Source organism: Peromyscus maniculatus, chromosome 5 (genome assembly GCF_049852395.1).
Source record: "Peromyscus maniculatus bairdii isolate BWxNUB_F1_BW_parent chromosome 5, HU_Pman_BW_mat_3.1, whole genome shotgun sequence".
Lineage (NCBI taxonomy): Eukaryota > Metazoa > Chordata > Mammalia > Rodentia > Cricetidae > Peromyscus > Peromyscus maniculatus.
In genome coordinates, this window is record NC_134856.1 from 39,976,641 (window position 1) to 39,993,443 (window position 16,803).

Genomic DNA, 16,803 nt, shown 5'->3' on the forward strand with positions numbered 1-16,803 from the left:
ATGCCCTATGGCTCAAAGTGTGGCTGGATTTTGGTTTCTTTTTTGCTTTGAGACAAGGTTTCAAGTAGCTTAGGCAGACCTTGAACTCACTATGTAGAGGAGGACAACTTTAAACTCCTGCTTCTCCTGCTTCCAGCTCCCAAGTGCTGAGATAGGAGTGAGTGGTACTGTTAGGTCTCTGTTCCCATGGTAACTGCTACTAAGCAGATGCTGCCCAGATAAAGCAGCCCTGGAGATGCTGTGTGACACAGAACACAGAACAGGCATGTTCACACATTGAAGGAATCATTCTAACCTCCCCCAAACTGGTATTGTTGCTCTATGTTTTAACTTTCTAGTGCTAGGAATCAAACCTAGGTCCCTCCACTTTAAGTACTGTTGTACCTATGAGCTTTATATAAGCTGTACACAGCTGTAAGTCCTCTAACTTGAAAACCTGAAAGGGCCAGAACTGATTCTGTAGCCAAGACTTGGTTGGCCTTTCATTGTTTTCTTTGCTGATTGAAAGTGGCTGTTAGAAGCTTTGGTTTTTAGGTTTTATTGTAACTGTGTGTGTGTGTGTGTGTGTGTGTGTGTGTGTGTGTGTGTGTGTGTGTGTGTGTGTGTGTCTGTAAGTTTGTACATAGAACAGTACCTGTGAAGGCCAGGAGACACTCAATTCCTTGGAGCTGGAGTTACAGGTGTAGTGAGTTATCTCAGAACTGCAGCCTTTTGCAAAAGCAAATACTTTTTAAAAAAAAAATTGTTTTGTGGGGTTGGGGATTTAGCTCAGTGGTACAGCGCTTGCCTAGCAAGCACAAGGCCCTGGGTTTGGTCCTCAGCTCCAGGGGGAAAAATTTTTTTTTGTTTTGTTTTTTTAAGACAGTTTTTCTGTGTATACCTGGCCATCCTGGAACTCACTCTGTAGACCAGACTGGCCTCAAACTCAAGAGATTCAACTGCCTCTGCCTTCCAAGTGCTGGGATTAAAGGCGTGTGCTACCATTGCTTGAAAAGCAAGTACTCTTACCTAACTATCAAGCCATCCCTCCCTGATTGACGTCGTCTTGTTTGTTTTTGAGAGTCTCACTATATACCTCTGGGTGGCCTCAAACATCAGCCTGTCTCTGCCCCCAGAGTGCTGGAATTAAAAGTGTGCCACCACACCCAAACTTTACCTGTATTTTACAACAACTTCCAGACACTGGACTACATTATTATCAAGCATTGGCTGGGTGGGTAGAATGTGTGTCTCACTGAGAATGTTTACCTGCCCACTTCTTTCTATGCAGAATTGTCAGAAAATACCCCGCTCCTTCTTTAAGGGTGTATTTCTACCCATGCTGTAACAGGATTCTGTCCGAATCGGATTCAGGACAAGCATTTCTGTCGTCTTCCTTTATCTCAGTCCACTGTTGACTGTCAGATGGGAACAATTCGGAGTTGAAGCACAGAAGATGTGCCCATCTTAACCTGAAATGTCTCCAGGCCACTTTTCCAGACCCTCGGTCAAGCAAGAGAGCTTCAGTCATTCACCTCCATCCAGTGGAGATTGGTAAATGTCCCACTGTCCATTTTGTCAATGAACAGGCAGCCCTGCAGATGATCCATCTCATGCTGGATGATTCGGGCTGTCCACCCACTTGCTGACCACACCACTGGCTCTCCTCTTGGGTCCAGTCCTGCAAAGGAAGTTACAGGCTGGCTGAGGTGAGGGTCTGCTGAACATCCTTGACCTCCTGTCCCATTTCCTGATTCCTGCCCTGGCTATGCCTGTTTACATCCCATCTACAGAGGCAACATCTGAAAGGGAATGCGGACAGCAGCCCTATCCCTCAAAAAAGGATGCCTCAATTTCATTCAATGCCAACTTTTGTTCAGCCTGATTCCCAGCTCCACTATAGGGCAAGGGTAAGAAATCCTCTTGCTGAGGCGCTTCCCTCCTCAGTTCTTCTCAGGCGCTGTTTATCAAAGCTATTTCAGCTTGGCACAGTAGCAAATAACCCATTCTATAAAACAATGTGGACGATAGGCATGGGATGACTTGTTGCCCTAGTGTGGATAAAGCTGGGTCCCACTTTCTTACACAAGCCCACCATGACAGGTAAAATAGGAAAAACGTGTGATACAGACACACATACATGGGAATCTGTACATACCTATAAGAGAGGAGGGACAGACCCTGACAGACTCCCTATCTAAGTAGCCTCCCCGGTTGGCACCCTGCCATCCATCTAAGCGGGTTTTACCCTGCTCTTCTGTCCGCCCTGAGTTCCGTGTGCTCCTGGGCTCTGCTGTTTGCAGTCTCCGGCTAAGGAGAGCACAGTCACCCTGCCGCCACCCCGTGCCCTGCACCTGAGATCTGCACGGCCTGGAAGCGAGGCACACATGCCAGGAAACCGGAGACGCTCTCGCAGCCCTCAGGGAAGGTGACCAAGCGGCTGTCCAGCACCCTCAGGCTGGGGTTCACCAGCACCCGAAGCGGGAAGGGCTCCATCTGACGCAGTTCGCGCAGGCGCGGTGAGAAGGCGCGGAAGAGCGCGTCGGGGAACTCGAGTGCCAGCACTTGCAGCGGCACCCCCAGCTGCGGCGCACTGAGGCCCAGGCAGCCGCGCCGCCGCATCACCTGCACCAGCAGCCCCACCAGCCGCTGCAGCTCCGGCCCCGCCAGCTGCGCGGGTTCCACCGGGGCCGCCACGGCGCGCAGCACCGGGTCCCCGACCTGGCACACGCGTTTGTATGGCGGCTGCGGCGCGCCCCACACGAGGCGCCTCAGGTACCGCCAGTAGGAGCGCGTGCGTGCGGGGCCCTCTAGACCGGACGACGACGACGAGCTGCAGCCCCGGCTCAGCGGGAGCCGCGCCGCCACCCGCAGCCCACACAGCAGCCCCATGGCGCCCGAACCGCGCCGCTCCTCCTCCGCTAGCGCCAGGCACGCCGGGAAGCGTAGTTCCCGCGCGACCTCGGGCACCCGTCCTCCGGGAGAGCAGCCAGATGGCGACAGTCGTCGGATTTATTACAGATCCCGCGTACCCCACACAGTGCCCGCCATACCCCAGGCAAAGCAGTCTCAGCCTCCGCACACGCGGCCCCCTTCCCTCTCAGGATAGCCCCGCAGCTCTGCGCCCTTAGTGCTGCTCCCCGGCCTGGGTGCAGGGGACACTGCCTAGGGCTCCTCACTGGGCGGCTGCGCCGGCAGCGGCTCCCCCTCCACTGTCTCCACAGGCCGCGGCTCCCCCTCCACTGGCTCCCCAGGCCGCGGCTCCCCCTCCACTGTCTCCCCAGGCCGCGGCTCCCCAGGATCGCTCGTCTCTGACCCGCCCTCAGGGGCCGCTAAAGGAACTGGCTCCAGGCCGGGCTGCTCCGCAGAAGGCTCTGGCGCTGGAACCACGAGGTCCGGCACTAGCTCCTGGTCATCTAGACAGAAGACGGTCTCTCTCTTAGGCAGGATAAAGGCGAGAGGCTCCTGGATGGCGCTGATGTTCACATGCCCAAGGGTTCCGTGCTTGGAGAGCTGGGTGGGTGAAATGCCTGACCCAGATGGTAGGAAAAAACAAAATGGAAAAAAAAAAGTCATTAAATTCAAGGCAGAGACCACGGCAGGGGGTGGGGGTGGGGGTGGGTAAAGAACTGACACAATTGCATACTCCAATACAGCAGAAGAGCATGTCTGGACTAAGGGGAAGAATGTTGTTATACTGGAGCCCACGGTAAGGGGGGGGGGGGCAGGAGACACTGGAGTCCTGGGCTAGACACAAGAGAAAGGGCTAAGCCAAGGTGGAGAAGAACAGCTACCCTTATCGAAGGTCATGTGCCCGGCCTCACCCCACTCCAAAAAATATCTATAACTGAAGAAAAAATATTTTTTACTGGTCTTATTTTTATTTTTTGAGACAGGGTATCTCTACATGGCACTGGCTGTCCTGGAATTCACTATCTACACCAGGCTGGCCTCCAACTCACAGAGATCCACCTGCCTCCTGTTTCCCAAGTCCCGGGATTAAAGGCCTGTGACACCAAGCCCAGTGAGGGAAAATTTTTGTTGTTGTTTTCAAGACAGGGTATTCTCTCTGTATAGCCCTAGCTGTCTTGGAACTTACTCTGTAGACCAGGCTGGCCTCAAGTCAGATGAGCCTGCTTCTGCCTCCCAAGTGCCTAGAAAAAATATTTTTTAAACCACTTCTCTAGCCAGGCATGGTGACACATGCCCTTAATCCCAGCACTTGGGAGGCAGAGGCAGGTGGATCTCTGTGAGTTTGAGGCCAGCCAGGTCTACAAATCGAGTTCCAGGACAGGCTCCAAAACTACATAGAGAAACCCTGTCTAGAAAAAGAAGAAAAAAGTAAATAAATAAAACCACTTCTCTGCCACACTTGTAACCCTAGTACTTAAGAGGCTGAGGCAGGCAAACTAGGAGTTCAAGGTCATCCTCCAATATAGAGCAAGGCCCACCTAGACTAAATATCAACAGGACCACTTCTCTGGTATTTTATTTAAAGGGAAGCACACAATAAGTGGTTCTCTTGTGACTGGCTTCTTCCACCTCCCCAGATAATCCACACAGTGCATGATTCCATGTCTATAGAATGTTCAGAAACGAGAGATCAACAGCACTCAAAGTTTGCCAGGGTACAACTGAAGAGAGTCTAGCAAGGGGATCTTAAGGGTGACAGACTTCTAAAACAGGTGCTAGTAATGGTCCTCCACCTTTGTATATTTTCAGGAAGACACTGACTTATACTGATGCCCACATTACTTATGTAAATTGAACGCCGATTTAAACCGTCTCACTCCTAAGACAGGAGTCACCGTGGTGCATGCCTGCAGCCCCAGCCCCTGGAAGGTAGAGGTAGGATGACCAGAAAGAAGTTCAAGAATGGCTTTAACTACATATCGAATTCAAGACCAGCTACATGAGACGTAAATTAAAAATATATTCACATGTACATATCCCCACATAGACTTTACATGAATACATAATTAAAAATAATAAAAATAGGCCAGGCAGTGGTGGCACACACCTTTAATCCCAACCATTCAGGAGGGTCTCTGAATTCGAGGCCAGCCTGGCATATGGATCAAGTTCCAGTACAGCGAGGGCTACATAAGACCCTGTCTCAAAACAACAATACTACTACTAATAAAAGAAAACCAGAGCTAGGTGTTATGCTCATGCCTTTGATCCCAGCACTGGAGAGATAGAGGAAGACAGATCTCTGAGTAGCCTGGGCTACACAGACCCTATAAAAAGGTAAACAATTAAAAACTCTTTCCTGCCAGGCGGTGGTGGTGGCGGCGGCGGCGGCGGCGGCGGCGGCGGCGGCGGCGGCGGCGGCGGCGGCGGCGGCGCACGCCTTTAATCCCAGCACTCGGGAGGCAGAGGCAGGCGGATCTTTGTGATTTTGAGGCCAGCCTGGGCTACCAAGTGAGTTCCAGGAAAGGTGCAAAGCAACACAGAGAAACCCTGTCTCGAAAAAAAACAAAAAAACTCTTTCCTTTCTCTTACCTAGAGTCTGGGCTATCTGAGCTGGTGGGAAAAGGACTTGAAGACAGCGGTTCAAATAAGGAACAAGGTCTTCCAGGAAGGCAGTGCAGAACTGGACAAAGATTTCATGCTCCCCACTGCTGAATGCAGCCTCTTCGGCACGATGGAATGCCAGAATTGTTTTGGTTACCTACAAGACAAGAATGCCAACAATCAACCACAGAGGAAGTCTACTGCTGCTGCTATGTGGAAGAGCACAAATGTGCAGCATGAAGAAAGTTTTCATAGCTGGGGAATGAGGGTGCACGCCTTTAACCCAGGGGACAGAGGCAGGCTGATCTCTGTGAGTTCGAGGCCAGCCTGGTCTACAGAGCTAGTTCTAGGACAGCCAGGGATACACAAAGACACCTTATCTTGAAAAACAAAACAAAAAAAGAAAGTTATTGATTCCCAACAGTACATTTCATTGCTATCTTGTTCAAATTCAGCACTGTGGTCAATAGTCACTATTGTGTGACTTCATTGGTGGATTTATGACCCAACTTGTTATGTTCTGATATGGTTTCCAGTTCCAGTAGAGGAGCATCACAAAATACAGGGGAGATGCTCTCCTGCCAGCGCTGAGGAAGCCATGTTGTGAGCTATCTGGATAGATGGTCTCTAGGAGCTGAGGACCTCAGTTCTGTACATTTTCCAATGGCACGGAATAACACCTGACAACTGGAATGAGCCTCTAACAGCCCAGAGCTCCAACTCCAACAGACGCCTGGACCCAGCTGACACCTTGAATACAACCTGTGAGACCCTGAGCAGAGGACCCAGAGACAGTGTCCTTGGACTCCTGGCTCACAGAACTGGATGATATAATGTACTGTTTCAAGCTGCCGAGTTCATGGGCATCTGGTCTCAAGCAATAGACTATGCATGCCGAATGACTGCCATAGGTACTCTACTTCACAGCTTCTTCTAGGGTCATCTCTGCTGTGGAATAATCCTTTTGTACACCGTGAAGATTTGTCACTCTGATTGGTTTAATAAAGAAGCTGACTGCCCAAATTCTGAACAGGATAAGGATAAGGCAAGAGAGCCAAACTGAGGATGCTGGGATGAACAAGGATGGAGTCAGAGGAGTGTCCAGAGATGCCAGGAGAAGATGAGCATGCCATACTGAGAAAAGGTACCAAGCCACGTGGCAAAGTGTAGATAAGAAATATGGGTTAACTGAAATGTAAGAGTTAGCTAGTAACAAGCCTGAGCTTGGTCAAACACTTATAATTAATATAAGCCTCAGTGTATTTATTTGGGAGCTGCTGGCAGGATAGAAACTCCTGTCTACACATCCCCACAAAGAGTCATCAATCATCAGAGCTGCTCAATCAGGAAAACCCTTAAGACCACACTAAAGCTCTGAAAGTCAGCAGGCACCTGGTTATATGGTTTAATACAAAAGCCTGGCTGGCTGTTAACAAAGGCAGATAAGGCAGCAGAAAGTTACCCACCTTGGCAAGGGCATCCTCCAAGGCCCGAGTCACATCCTGTGCTAGGGCCACAGGACAGCAGAGACGAAGATCATTGAAAGCAACCAGAACGTTGTTGAGGAAGCAGGCAAGGGGCGGGAAGTCCAAGAGCGCCATCGGTGGCTGCAACGCCCCTGGCTGTGCGGCTGGCACCGCAGCAGGCATGCTACTGCTACCCAGGATGGCTGCCGCCGAGAGGAGGGTGTAGGAAGTCATTTCATCCTGGAATTTCTCCACGGCGTCCTCAACTGCTTTCTGGAAAGTGTTGATGGCCACCCTCTGGAAAACAGGAGCCAACTGGCCCCGGAAATCAGCCCCCACTCGGCTAAAGGACAGCCCAAAGTACATGCACTGGCCCAGCAGAGAGTCCAAGCGACCACCTATACCCCGGTTAAGGTCAGTCTCTAGCACCTGCAGGAACTGTGAGATTTTCTGCAGCACCCAGCCATGGAAGATGGCACTCTCATTCACAGTGTACTCTCCCATGGCAGGTGGCAGCAAGGGGTCCTCATCCGAGAAGATGGCACGGTACTGGGTGATGATATCAAAGAGGTGGACCCGGCAGGCCTCAATGGTTTTTGTGATATGGAAATAAGGATCATCATTAGGGATAACAGTCAGGATGGAGCGAAGCCAAGCATCCCGGGCCTGAAGAAACTTCACCCTCAGCTCAGCCTCAGTGAAGACATCCATGCGCCGAAGATAGCCAATGACACGCAGGCAGGCCGGGAGCTGGATGTTGGTCCTCAGTTGCTGGATTAGTTGGCTTAGCATCAGCTGCATGGACTGGTGCACTTCATTCACAATGCCCTGACAATACAGATACACTGAGTCACAACACACTGGGAAAAATACTTTGGAACCCATCCTACTAACCCTGGACACAGGAGGCCAACATTCTTATGGCTTTCCTGACATACAGTGGATTTCTAAAGCTTACACCTGCAGGTTTACAGAGATCTGCTTGCATAACTAATTCTCTTGCTCAGAAATCCTCCTAGGATTTCCCATCACAATCAACAAACTCCCAACTACTCACCACCATCTCCAGGCCTGCTTCCTAACGCCCGCCTTTCTCATGATAGTGCAGTAAGAGTGCCTGGTCTGCGACTCCTGAAACACTCCAACTTCTTTCCACCTCACCCTGTGTTACTTCTCCTACTTCTTGTTTTGCTGTCTCCCTAGACCTTCAAGTGCCAGTTCTTTCTCATCCTGACCATGCCAGCAAAGCAGTACTCTATAACCAGCCTCTACCCTAGTCCCCAGTTCACTTTACTTTTGGTTTTTTGAGATAATCTCAGCAAGCTGGATTCAAACTCACTAAGTAGTTAAGGATGGCCTTGAACTCCTGATTGAGCCTCATCTCCACCTTCCAGGTGCTGGGTTTACAGGCACACCCCATCATGCCTGCCTGGCTTTCTCTGGCTTATTTCAGGTATTTACTACCAATATCCGCAATATTATTATTTGTCAATTATCAGACATTCACTACAACAGAAATTTCATGAGAGCCATGGTCTTGAATGCTTTGTTCACATGGTATTCCTAGTATCTAAGTTAGTGTCTGGCACATGAATAATATGATTTTTGTCTGGGTGGTAGTGGTGCTCACCTTTAATCCCAGCACTAGGGAGGGAGGGGCAGGTGGATCTCTGTGAGTTTGAGGTCAGCCTGGTCTAGAGTGAGTTCCAGGAAAGCCAGGACTACACAAAGAAACCCTGTCTCAAAAAACAAACAACAACAAAAAAGATCTCTGAATGAGAGAGCCAGTATCTTCTGTTCAGCTTACCTGGCTGGCAGAAATTGGTAAGAAATATGCAAAGGCTTCTACTTAAAAGCTTAGTCACAATCACCAAACTAATAATTACAAGATCACCAGCTTGAAGGCCCTCTGGGCAAGTTGGCTACCTGGATGACAGGGATGGAGGAGTATTTCCTTTCCAGACGTCGTACATAGGCAGCAAGCTCCAGGGCCTCTTCATAGTAGCTGTTTCGGACACAAGTGTCCATAAGCTGGGGAATTTCTAAAATCTCCAGGATTTCTGTGTGCCGGTTTAGAGTCAGGGTGTTCATCCGCCGGTTGGAGCTGATCTCCTCGGCCTCCTTCACAAAGTTCCTAGAACCAATTAGGAAAACAGATCTCATTGTTTTGCACACTAGGTAGTTACCAAGCATTTACCGGGCACTGGCTTGATGGTTTACCTGGTTTATTTAAAGTCTTCACACAGGGCTGGGTGTGATGGTATACTCCCTGATTCCCAGCCTTCCAGAGGCTGAGGCTGATATGAGTTCATGGCTACCTTTACCTACATAGTGAGTTACAGACCAGCCAGGGATACATAGGAAGAACCAGTCTAAAAATCCTCACATCAAACCTATAACTCCTATTATACTTGAAGATTTTTGTTGTTGTTTTTTTGAGACAGGGTTTTTGTGCATAGCCCTAGCTATCCTGGAACTCTCGTTGTAGACAAGGCTGGCCTTAAACTCACAGAGATCTGCCTGACTCTGCCTCCCAAGTGCTGGGATCAAAGGCATGCACCACTACCACCTGGCTAAAGAAAAAAAATTTTTTTTTTAATTTTTAAAATTTATTTTGTGTAGAGTACTCTGTCTGCATGTACATCTGCATGACAGAAGAGAGCACCAGATCTCATTACAGATGGTTGTGAGCCACCATGTGGTTGCTGGGAATTGAACTGAGGACTTCTGGAAGAGCAGTCAGTGCTTCTAACCTCTAAGCCATCTATCTCTCCAGCCCAAGAAAAAATTTTAATACTTTATGTGCATTGGTGTGAGGGTGTCAGATCCCCTGGAACTGGAGTTATAGACAGTTTCGAGCTGCCATGTGGGTGCTGGGAGTTGAACCTGGGTTCTCTGGAAGAGCAGCCAGTGCTCTTAACCACTGAGCCATCTTTCTAGCCCCTTGAAGAAACCTTTAACTCAAGGTTTAAGAAACTTTATCATCATCATTAATCGATGGCTTACATGGAGTCATCAAGATGGCTCAGTGGGTAAGGGTGCCTGGTACCTGCCAACAAGCCTACTGACCTGAGTCTGATCCCCAGATCCCACATACTGGAAGGAGAGAACCCACTCCTACAGTGCACTTGGCGGCACTCATCTCCCTCCACGTAACTTTTAAAATGGCTTGTAGATCTGGACTGGCTGCAAGGACTGTCACATTTGGGACTGAACTGCTCTGGATCTCATGAAGAAGGACTAGTTATGGCAAGACACTTGGCCTCTCTGGACCTGTCTCTTTATTGGTTAAATAGTAAGAAGACCCATCTCACAAAGGCATGCAAGTTAGAGACACGTAAGATGACATGTATGAGGCTGGGTGGCAGCGATGTCCCACCCCTTTAATCCCAGCACTCGGGAGGCAGAGGCGGGCAGATCTCTGAGTTCGAGGCCAGCCTGGTCTACAAAGGGAGTTCCAGGACAGCCAGGGCTACACAGAGAAACCTTGTCTTGGAGGGAAAAAAAAAGAAGACCTTTATGAAGTGCACAGGACCTGACACAAAGTAAATGTATAGAAAGAGTAGACAAATTCCTCACTAGCCATTACTGGAGCTGCAGAGACAGCCAGCAGTCCCTGCTCTTTCAGGAACTCAGGTTCAGGTCCCAGCACACCTATCAAGTGGCTCGAAACCACTCCAGTCCCAGGGGAATCGACACCCCTTCTGTCATCCTTGGGCACACATGGTGCTCAGACACACACACAGGCAAAACACTCATACACATATTTTTAATAGCTATTAATATTCTCCTAATGGAGTCCTAACTAGCCTCCAAGGCACACGCTTGCCCTAAGATCCCCTCAGGCCTTAATGTAACGTGCTGCCTGCCGTCCAACCTTTGCTCTTCCTCTTTAACTTTCTCTACTTCTCTAAAGTAATTCCAGAACCTGGCTTTATGAAGTCCTGAATCTCTTTTCAGGCACAGAGGGTACAAAAGCTGTTTTAAATATCCAAAAGCTCTAAAGGAAAACCGAGCTAGAATCACATAAGGCTGGATAGGAGAACTAAGGTATTAGATTGAGGACCTAGGAAGGCAATATAGCTCAAAAAGGAAACTTTTTTGACGACCTATGATGGTCCCAAATAGGATTTCCATGTCACTTAGCCTCATATCAATGGAAGTTTCAAAGCCGATAGCCTCCAGCCCAATCTGTTGAACATTCCTAATTATAAAGGTGCATATATATTAAGCTGACATTTATATAGTGTTAACTATGTCGGGCCCAATGAACTGCTTTACACAGATTTTTGTTGGTTTTGTTTTGATACAATGTCTCATGTAGCTCAGGATGGCCGAAACTCAATACTCAGACTTGGATGATGAGCTTGCGCTTCAAGTGCTGGAATCACAGCTTGTGTCCACAAGACTGGCTGGATTCTTATCATCATTCAACACAACAGCCTATGGGGGAGTGGTGGACTCCTGGCTTCCAATTCTGACTTTGGTAACTTACTAGCTGTGTTCTTGGACAAGCCACTTCGGCTTCCCCGTCTGTAAAATAACAACGGCCTACCTACCTAGACAGCTGTGGGGGAAATCTAAGTGGATTCATAAGGCGCCGGGAGAGAGCTCTGTGCTCCCCGTATGGCTCAGCTACGCCTAGCATCCTGTGGGTCACAGATACTGGGCCTGTCGGCATCAGGCCGGCCGCACCTGCAGCTCTGCTGAAAGCCGGGCAAGCGGTCGAGCAGGTGCCCGAGGGACGTCTCCACGTCGCCAAAGAGCCGGTGGATGCGCTCGGTGCACTCGGCCCCGCGAATGAACGTCTTGTAGTTGGCGAAGGCCAGGTCGCGCGTCTGCTGCAGCAGCTGGGCCCGCTCCTCCGCCAAGCGCTCGGGCTCGCGGCGCAGCCGGTCCAGCCCCGAGCCGCTCAGCTCCCGGAGGTAGCGGCCCACGTCGGGTCGCTCACGCCACTGGGCCTCGGGGAAGCGGTCTCGGAACAGCGACGCCAGGAGCCCTTCATCTTCGACCTCCCCCAGCGCGGCGGCGGTGGCTGTCGCCGTGGCCGAAGCCGGACCGGAGGACGGGAGAGTCACGGCAGCCGCCATCCTCCAAGCAGCAGCGCCGTCACTTCCTCTCTCCAGACCCGGGAGGGCGCTGGTTTCGCGCCTGGGACCGGAAGCAGTGGGGGGAAAGAGTTCCTTTCTCTATGGTTTCTCACCCAGCCGGCTTTCCGGTCCCCGGAGGTCCTCCCAGCTAGGTGGCCCTAGCGCAAAGAACACGTGGCGTCGGGCTAGAAAGGCACGCGTTGGCGGTGCCAGGAAGCGGGGGAAGGTGACTTCCGTCTCCACCTCTCCCGGCACGAGGGTCCCGGGAGCCCAGCCGGTGGGAAAATGCGGCCCCTGACGGAAGAGGAGACCCGAGTCATGTTTGAGAAGATTGCGAAATAGTAGGAACCCGAGAGGCGGGCGAGGGACGGGCGAGCGGGGAGCGGGGCACCGGGGCGGGCCGGTTCCGGCGTGGCCTCCAGTCTTCTTTTCTGCCCTCAGCATCGGGGAGAACCTGCAGCTCCTGGTGGACAGGCCCGACGGCACCTACTGCTTCCGGCTGCACGACGACCGCGTGTACTATGTGAGGTGAGGTGGGGCTTGGTGCGCGCCGCGCAGTACCCGGCTGGAGGCCTGGGTCCTTCGGCCGCCGTCACCGGGTTCCTTCCTCCCTCCACCTTGTAGTGAGATGATCCTGAAGCTGGCAGCCAACATCTCCGGGGATAAGCTAGTGTCACTGGGGACGTGTTTTGGGAAGTTCACCAAGACCCACAAGTTCCGGTTGCACGTTACAGCCCTCGATTACCTTGCACCCTATGCCAAGGTATGTGGGGCTGGTCGGTCTCCATTTGGCCGTCGGGGATGGTGTCAAGGATGATGGCCAGGTCAGAGCACAGGTTCACTGCCATCGAGTTCCCGACAGCGTCAGCACAGGGCGATGTTTGTAGGTTTAGCTACCTGAACGTGCCTACGAAGGGATGCGGGCCTGAGAATGCCATGTGGCAGCACAGCTAGTCATCTGTAGGAAAACAGCAGCCTCCGCAGTGCCCGCCGGTCATCAGAAAGCAGATGTAAGAGGCTGTGATGAGAATGATCCTGGGGTCCAAAAGACTGTTAAGCTGTCCGTTCTGTAAATCGCTTATAGAGTTGAAAGGTGGAGCCGAGGAAGGAGCTCCATGGCGAAAGATGAGAAGATCAGGGTCCAAACAGTTTAAAGGGAACGTGTCTGCTTGTCCGTTTCCCACCCCTCCTTAAACACAGAAACAGCAGCCACGCTACCCACAGGGGTATAACTTGCATTTCGCCTCTTGGTCTTTAACCCTCTTTCAGTATAAAGTGTGGATAAAGCCCGGAGCAGAGCAGTCCTTCTTATATGGAAACCATGTGTTGAAATCCGGTCTGGGCCGAATCACTGAGAACACTTCTCAGTACCAGGGCGTAGTGGTTTACTCCATGGCAGACATTCCTTTGGTGAGTAGAGATGGTGGCCATCACAAATACCAGGTACCTTTTGGAAAGGATGTTGTTTGAGTCGGTGCACCTGTGAGACTTCTCAGCACCCTTTGAGTTTCTCAGAGATGCAGCTGTTTTAGCACAGGTTTTTTTTTTTTTTTTCCTTTTTTTTTATTTTACAATACCATTTAGTTCTACATATCAGCCACGGGTTCCCCTGTTCTCCCCCCTCCCACTCCCTCCCCTTACCTCCAGCTCACCCCCCATTCCCACCTCCTCCAGGGCAAAGCCTCCCCCGAGGACTGCGATCAGCCTGATAGACTCAGTTCAGGCAGGTCCAGTCCCCTCCTCCCAGGCTGAGCCAAGTGTCCCTGCATAAGCTCCAGGTTTCAAGCAGCCAACTCATGCAATGAGCACAGGACTCGGTCCCACTGCCTAGTTGCCTCCCAAACTGATCAAGCCAATCAACTGTCTCACCTATTAAGAGGGCCTGATCCAGCTGGGGGCCCCTCAGCCTTTGGTTCATAGTTCATGTGTTTCCATTCATTTGGCTTTTTTTTTTTTTTTTTTTTTTTTTTCCAAGATTTTATTTATTTTGTATACAGCATGTATGACCAGAAGAGGGCACCAGATCTCATTACAGATGGTTGTGAGCCACCATGTGGTTGCTGGGAATTGAACTCAGGACCTCTGGAAGAGCAGTCAGTGTTCTTAACCTCTGAGCCATCTCTTCAGCTCAGCTTTTTTGTTTTTTCCAATAATTGAGTAAAACGGAAATTTATTATAAGCCACAGTCGTCCTAGGGACCTCCATGCTATATATATAGCCTCCATGGTTCTATGGGTTGTGGTCTGATTGTTCTTTATTTTATATCTAGAATCCACTTATGAGTGAGTACATACCATGACTGTCTTTCTGGGTTTGGGTTACCTCACTCAGGATGATTTTTTCTAGTTCCATCCATTTGCCTGCAAATTTCATGCTTTCATTGTTTTTCTCTTTAGCACAGGTTTTTGTTTGGTTGGTTCTATTTATTTTGTGAGTAGATTGGTGTCTGTCCTTTCAATTCTAGGGTTTTGGGGTAGCAGCAAAGTCTACTCAAGACTGCAGAAAAGTGGACCCCATGGCAATTGTGGTGTTTCATCAAGCAGACATTGGGGAATACGTACGGCATGAAGAGACGCTGACTTAGGATGGTCATCCCAAGACCTTTTTTGCTGTATGAGAGGACTTAGCTGTTTCCTGTGTGTATGCAGACATCATCACGTTGAATGTGGAGAACACAATGTGGATACATGCATCTTGGATTCTTACTCAACAGAAATGGCTTAAAAATAGGGTTTCAGGCCCTCCAGAGGCAAAAGCAGGTGGATCACAAGACCCGCTTGGGCTGCTTGGCAAGTTCAAGGCTAGCCTGGGCTACCTAGTGACCTTGTCTCAAAAATCTAAAACAAACAACCCCAAAAGCTGTCAAGTGTTTGTATAGTAAATAGTGTTTCTGTTCTCTACCTGCGTCGACATTGTTTGCATCAGCAGACTTGATCTGATAACAGGTTCTAAGTTACTGCACTGAGGACAGGGCAGTTTTATTGTTATCTGTGATAACACTCTTTTTTTTTTTTTTTTGGTTTTTCGAGACAGGGTTTCTCTGTGTAGCTTTGCGCCTTTCCTGGAGCTCACTTGGTAGCCCAGGCTGGCCTCGAACTCACAGAGATCCGCCTGGCTCTGCCTCCCGAGTGCTGGGATTAAAGGCGTGCGCCACCTCCGCCCGGCGTGATAACACTCTTTTCCAGCCTAGTAATAGCATATCAGACTTTCTACTATTTTTTTAATATCATTAAAGATAGAAACTGCCATATAATGATAGTAAGCTATGCCTGTGATTTTACAGATGGAATTTAGTAAAAATAATAGATGCAACTCAGCCATTTTTCTTGGTGGTAAGTGGTGTATGGTGTGGAAGGGCCTATACTCAAGCCTCATTCCTACCACCTGCCCGTTGTGTGGTATTGGGCAAGTTACTCCACGAGACAGGCTCCGTTTTCTTCCTTTGTTAGGGGAAACATGAGACTGCAGAGTGTGGTTGTACACACCTTTAATTCCAGCACCGGGGAGGCAGAGCCAGGCGGATCTCTGGATTCGAGGCCAGCCTGGTCTACAAAGGGAGTTCCTGGCCAGCCAAAAAAACAAAACCCACAAAACTGGAAAAAACACCTTTAATCATCAATGTAACAGCAGTATTCAGAATTAATGATTGTAAAGCATATAACATAGGATCTGGCAAACATGTGAATAAATACTGAAATGTTTTTAAAAGGGTTTTACATTTATTTTTGTATGTGAATGTTTTATCTGCATGTATGTGTGTGTATATGTATGTATGTGTGTATGTATGTGTGTGTATGTATATATGTATGTATGTGTGTGCACCATGATATGGAGGCCAAAAGAGGACCTTGGATTCCCTGGAACTGGAGTTACAGGTAGTTGGAAGTTTTCCTGTCAGGATTCGTGTAACAGTTACAGATGTGTGTGAGCCACCGTGGGGGTGCTTGGGACCAAACTGGGTCTCCTCCAAGAGCAGCCTGTGCTTTTTCAAACCATTGAACATCTCTCCAACCCCCATTTTTAAAAATTGCATGCGTGCCAGGCATGGTGGCACACACTTTAATCCCAGCACTCAGGAGACAGGCAGGTGGATCTCTGAGTTCAAAGCCAATAGTCTATACAGTGAGTTCCAGGACAGCCAGGGCTATGTAGAGAAACTCTGTCTCAAAAGAAACGCTGTGTGTGTATGAGTGTATTCCACTCGGATACAAGTGTCCTCAGCCAGAAGAGGGTTGGACTCCTGGAGCTGGAGTTGAAAGCAATGGCGAGCTGCCCTGTGTTGGGGTGTCAGGAACCACAGTCCTGTCCTCCGAAGCAGTGGCTCGTGACTTCTGAGCCATCTTCTCTGTCTGTGTTGAGATATTTTTGTTTTCATTCAAACAAGGTCTCAACTATGTATCCATGACAGGCTTGGAACTTGCTGTGTAGACTAGGCTGGCTTTGAACTCAGAGATCCATCTGCCTCTTAAGTGCTGGAATCAAATGGGTGAACAACCACTCTGGGCTCAAAACAATCTTTTTTTTTTTTTTTTTTTTTTTTGAAACGGTTTCTCTGTGTAGCCCTGGCTGTCCTGGTCTTGAACTCACAGAGATCCACCTGCCTCTGCCTCCTGAGTGCTGGGATTAAAGGTGTGCGTCACCACTACCCAGCATCTTTTTTATTTTAGATACAATTTTCTCACATTGTATCTAAGTTGGTCTGAAACACTAGTCAGCCTCTCAAGTGATGGATGGTACTATAAGTCTGTTAC

The 16,803-nt window shown here is 49.6% G+C and overlaps 2 protein-coding genes across 5 annotated transcripts; one reads left to right on the top strand and one right to left on the bottom strand.

Moving 5' to 3' along the window:
* Positions 1 to 1,144: 1,144 nt before the first annotated feature.
* Positions 1,145 to 12,114, bottom strand: Cog8 (component of oligomeric golgi complex 8). Of its 4 annotated transcripts, XM_042277646.2 has the most exons (6): positions 11,658 to 12,108; positions 8,889 to 9,096; positions 6,963 to 7,790; positions 5,485 to 5,653; positions 3,333 to 3,509; positions 1,363 to 1,660 (listed from the first exon to the last, which is right to left on the bottom strand). In XM_042277646.2, the coding sequence occupies exons 1-6, from the start codon at positions 12,050 to 12,052 to the stop codon at positions 1,503 to 1,505; spliced, it is 1,935 nt and encodes a 644-aa protein (XP_042133580.2). In that variant the 5' UTR covers positions 12,053 to 12,108; the 3' UTR covers positions 1,363 to 1,502. The 4 variants fall into 4 exon arrangements, with proteins under 4 accessions (XP_042133579.1, XP_042133580.2, XP_076428237.1 ...); XM_042277641.2 differs by lacking the exon at positions 1,363 to 1,660 and having other exon boundaries at positions 2,978 to 3,509; positions 11,658 to 12,101; XM_076572122.1 differs by lacking the exons at positions 3,333 to 3,509; positions 5,485 to 5,653 and having other exon boundaries at positions 1,373 to 1,660; positions 11,658 to 12,114.
* A 100-nt stretch (positions 12,115 to 12,214) lies between these two features.
* On the top strand, positions 12,215 to 15,760 carry Nip7 (nucleolar pre-rRNA processing protein NIP7). Its single transcript, XM_076572123.1, has 5 exons — positions 12,215 to 12,393; positions 12,494 to 12,580; positions 12,677 to 12,815; positions 13,322 to 13,462; positions 14,517 to 15,760. The coding sequence occupies exons 1-5, from the start codon at positions 12,338 to 12,340 to the stop codon at positions 14,634 to 14,636; spliced, it is 543 nt and encodes a 180-aa protein (XP_076428238.1). The 5' UTR covers positions 12,215 to 12,337; the 3' UTR covers positions 14,637 to 15,760.
* Positions 15,761 to 16,803: the final 1,043 nt, after the last annotated feature.

What these genes read in the sequence shown, in the direction of transcription:
- Cog8 (XM_042277641.2), bottom strand. Translation starts at nt 12,052, where the DNA reads ATGGCGGCTGCCGTGACTCTCCCGTCCTCCGGTCCGGCTTCGGCCACG. An exon ending in GGCTTTCAGCAGAGCTGCAG is followed by an intron (nt 9,097 to 11,657) that starts GTGCGGCCGGCC and finishes AATTGGTTCTAG; the next exon opens with GAACTTTGTGAAGGAGGCCG. An exon ending in TGGAGGATGCCCTTGCCAAG is followed by an intron (nt 5,654 to 6,962) that starts GTGGGTAACTTT and finishes CTTGTCTTGTAG; the next exon opens with GTAACCAAAACAATTCTGGC.
- Nip7 (XM_076572123.1), top strand. Translation starts at nt 12,338, where the DNA reads ATGCGGCCCCTGACGGAAGAGGAGACCCGAGTCATGTTTGAGAAGATT. An exon ending in TTTGAGAAGATTGCGAAATA is followed by an intron (nt 12,394 to 12,493) that starts GTAGGAACCCGA and finishes TTCTGCCCTCAG; the next exon opens with CATCGGGGAGAACCTGCAGC. An exon ending in GACCGCGTGTACTATGTGAG is followed by an intron (nt 12,581 to 12,676) that starts GTGAGGTGGGGC and finishes TCCACCTTGTAG; the next exon opens with TGAGATGATCCTGAAGCTGG.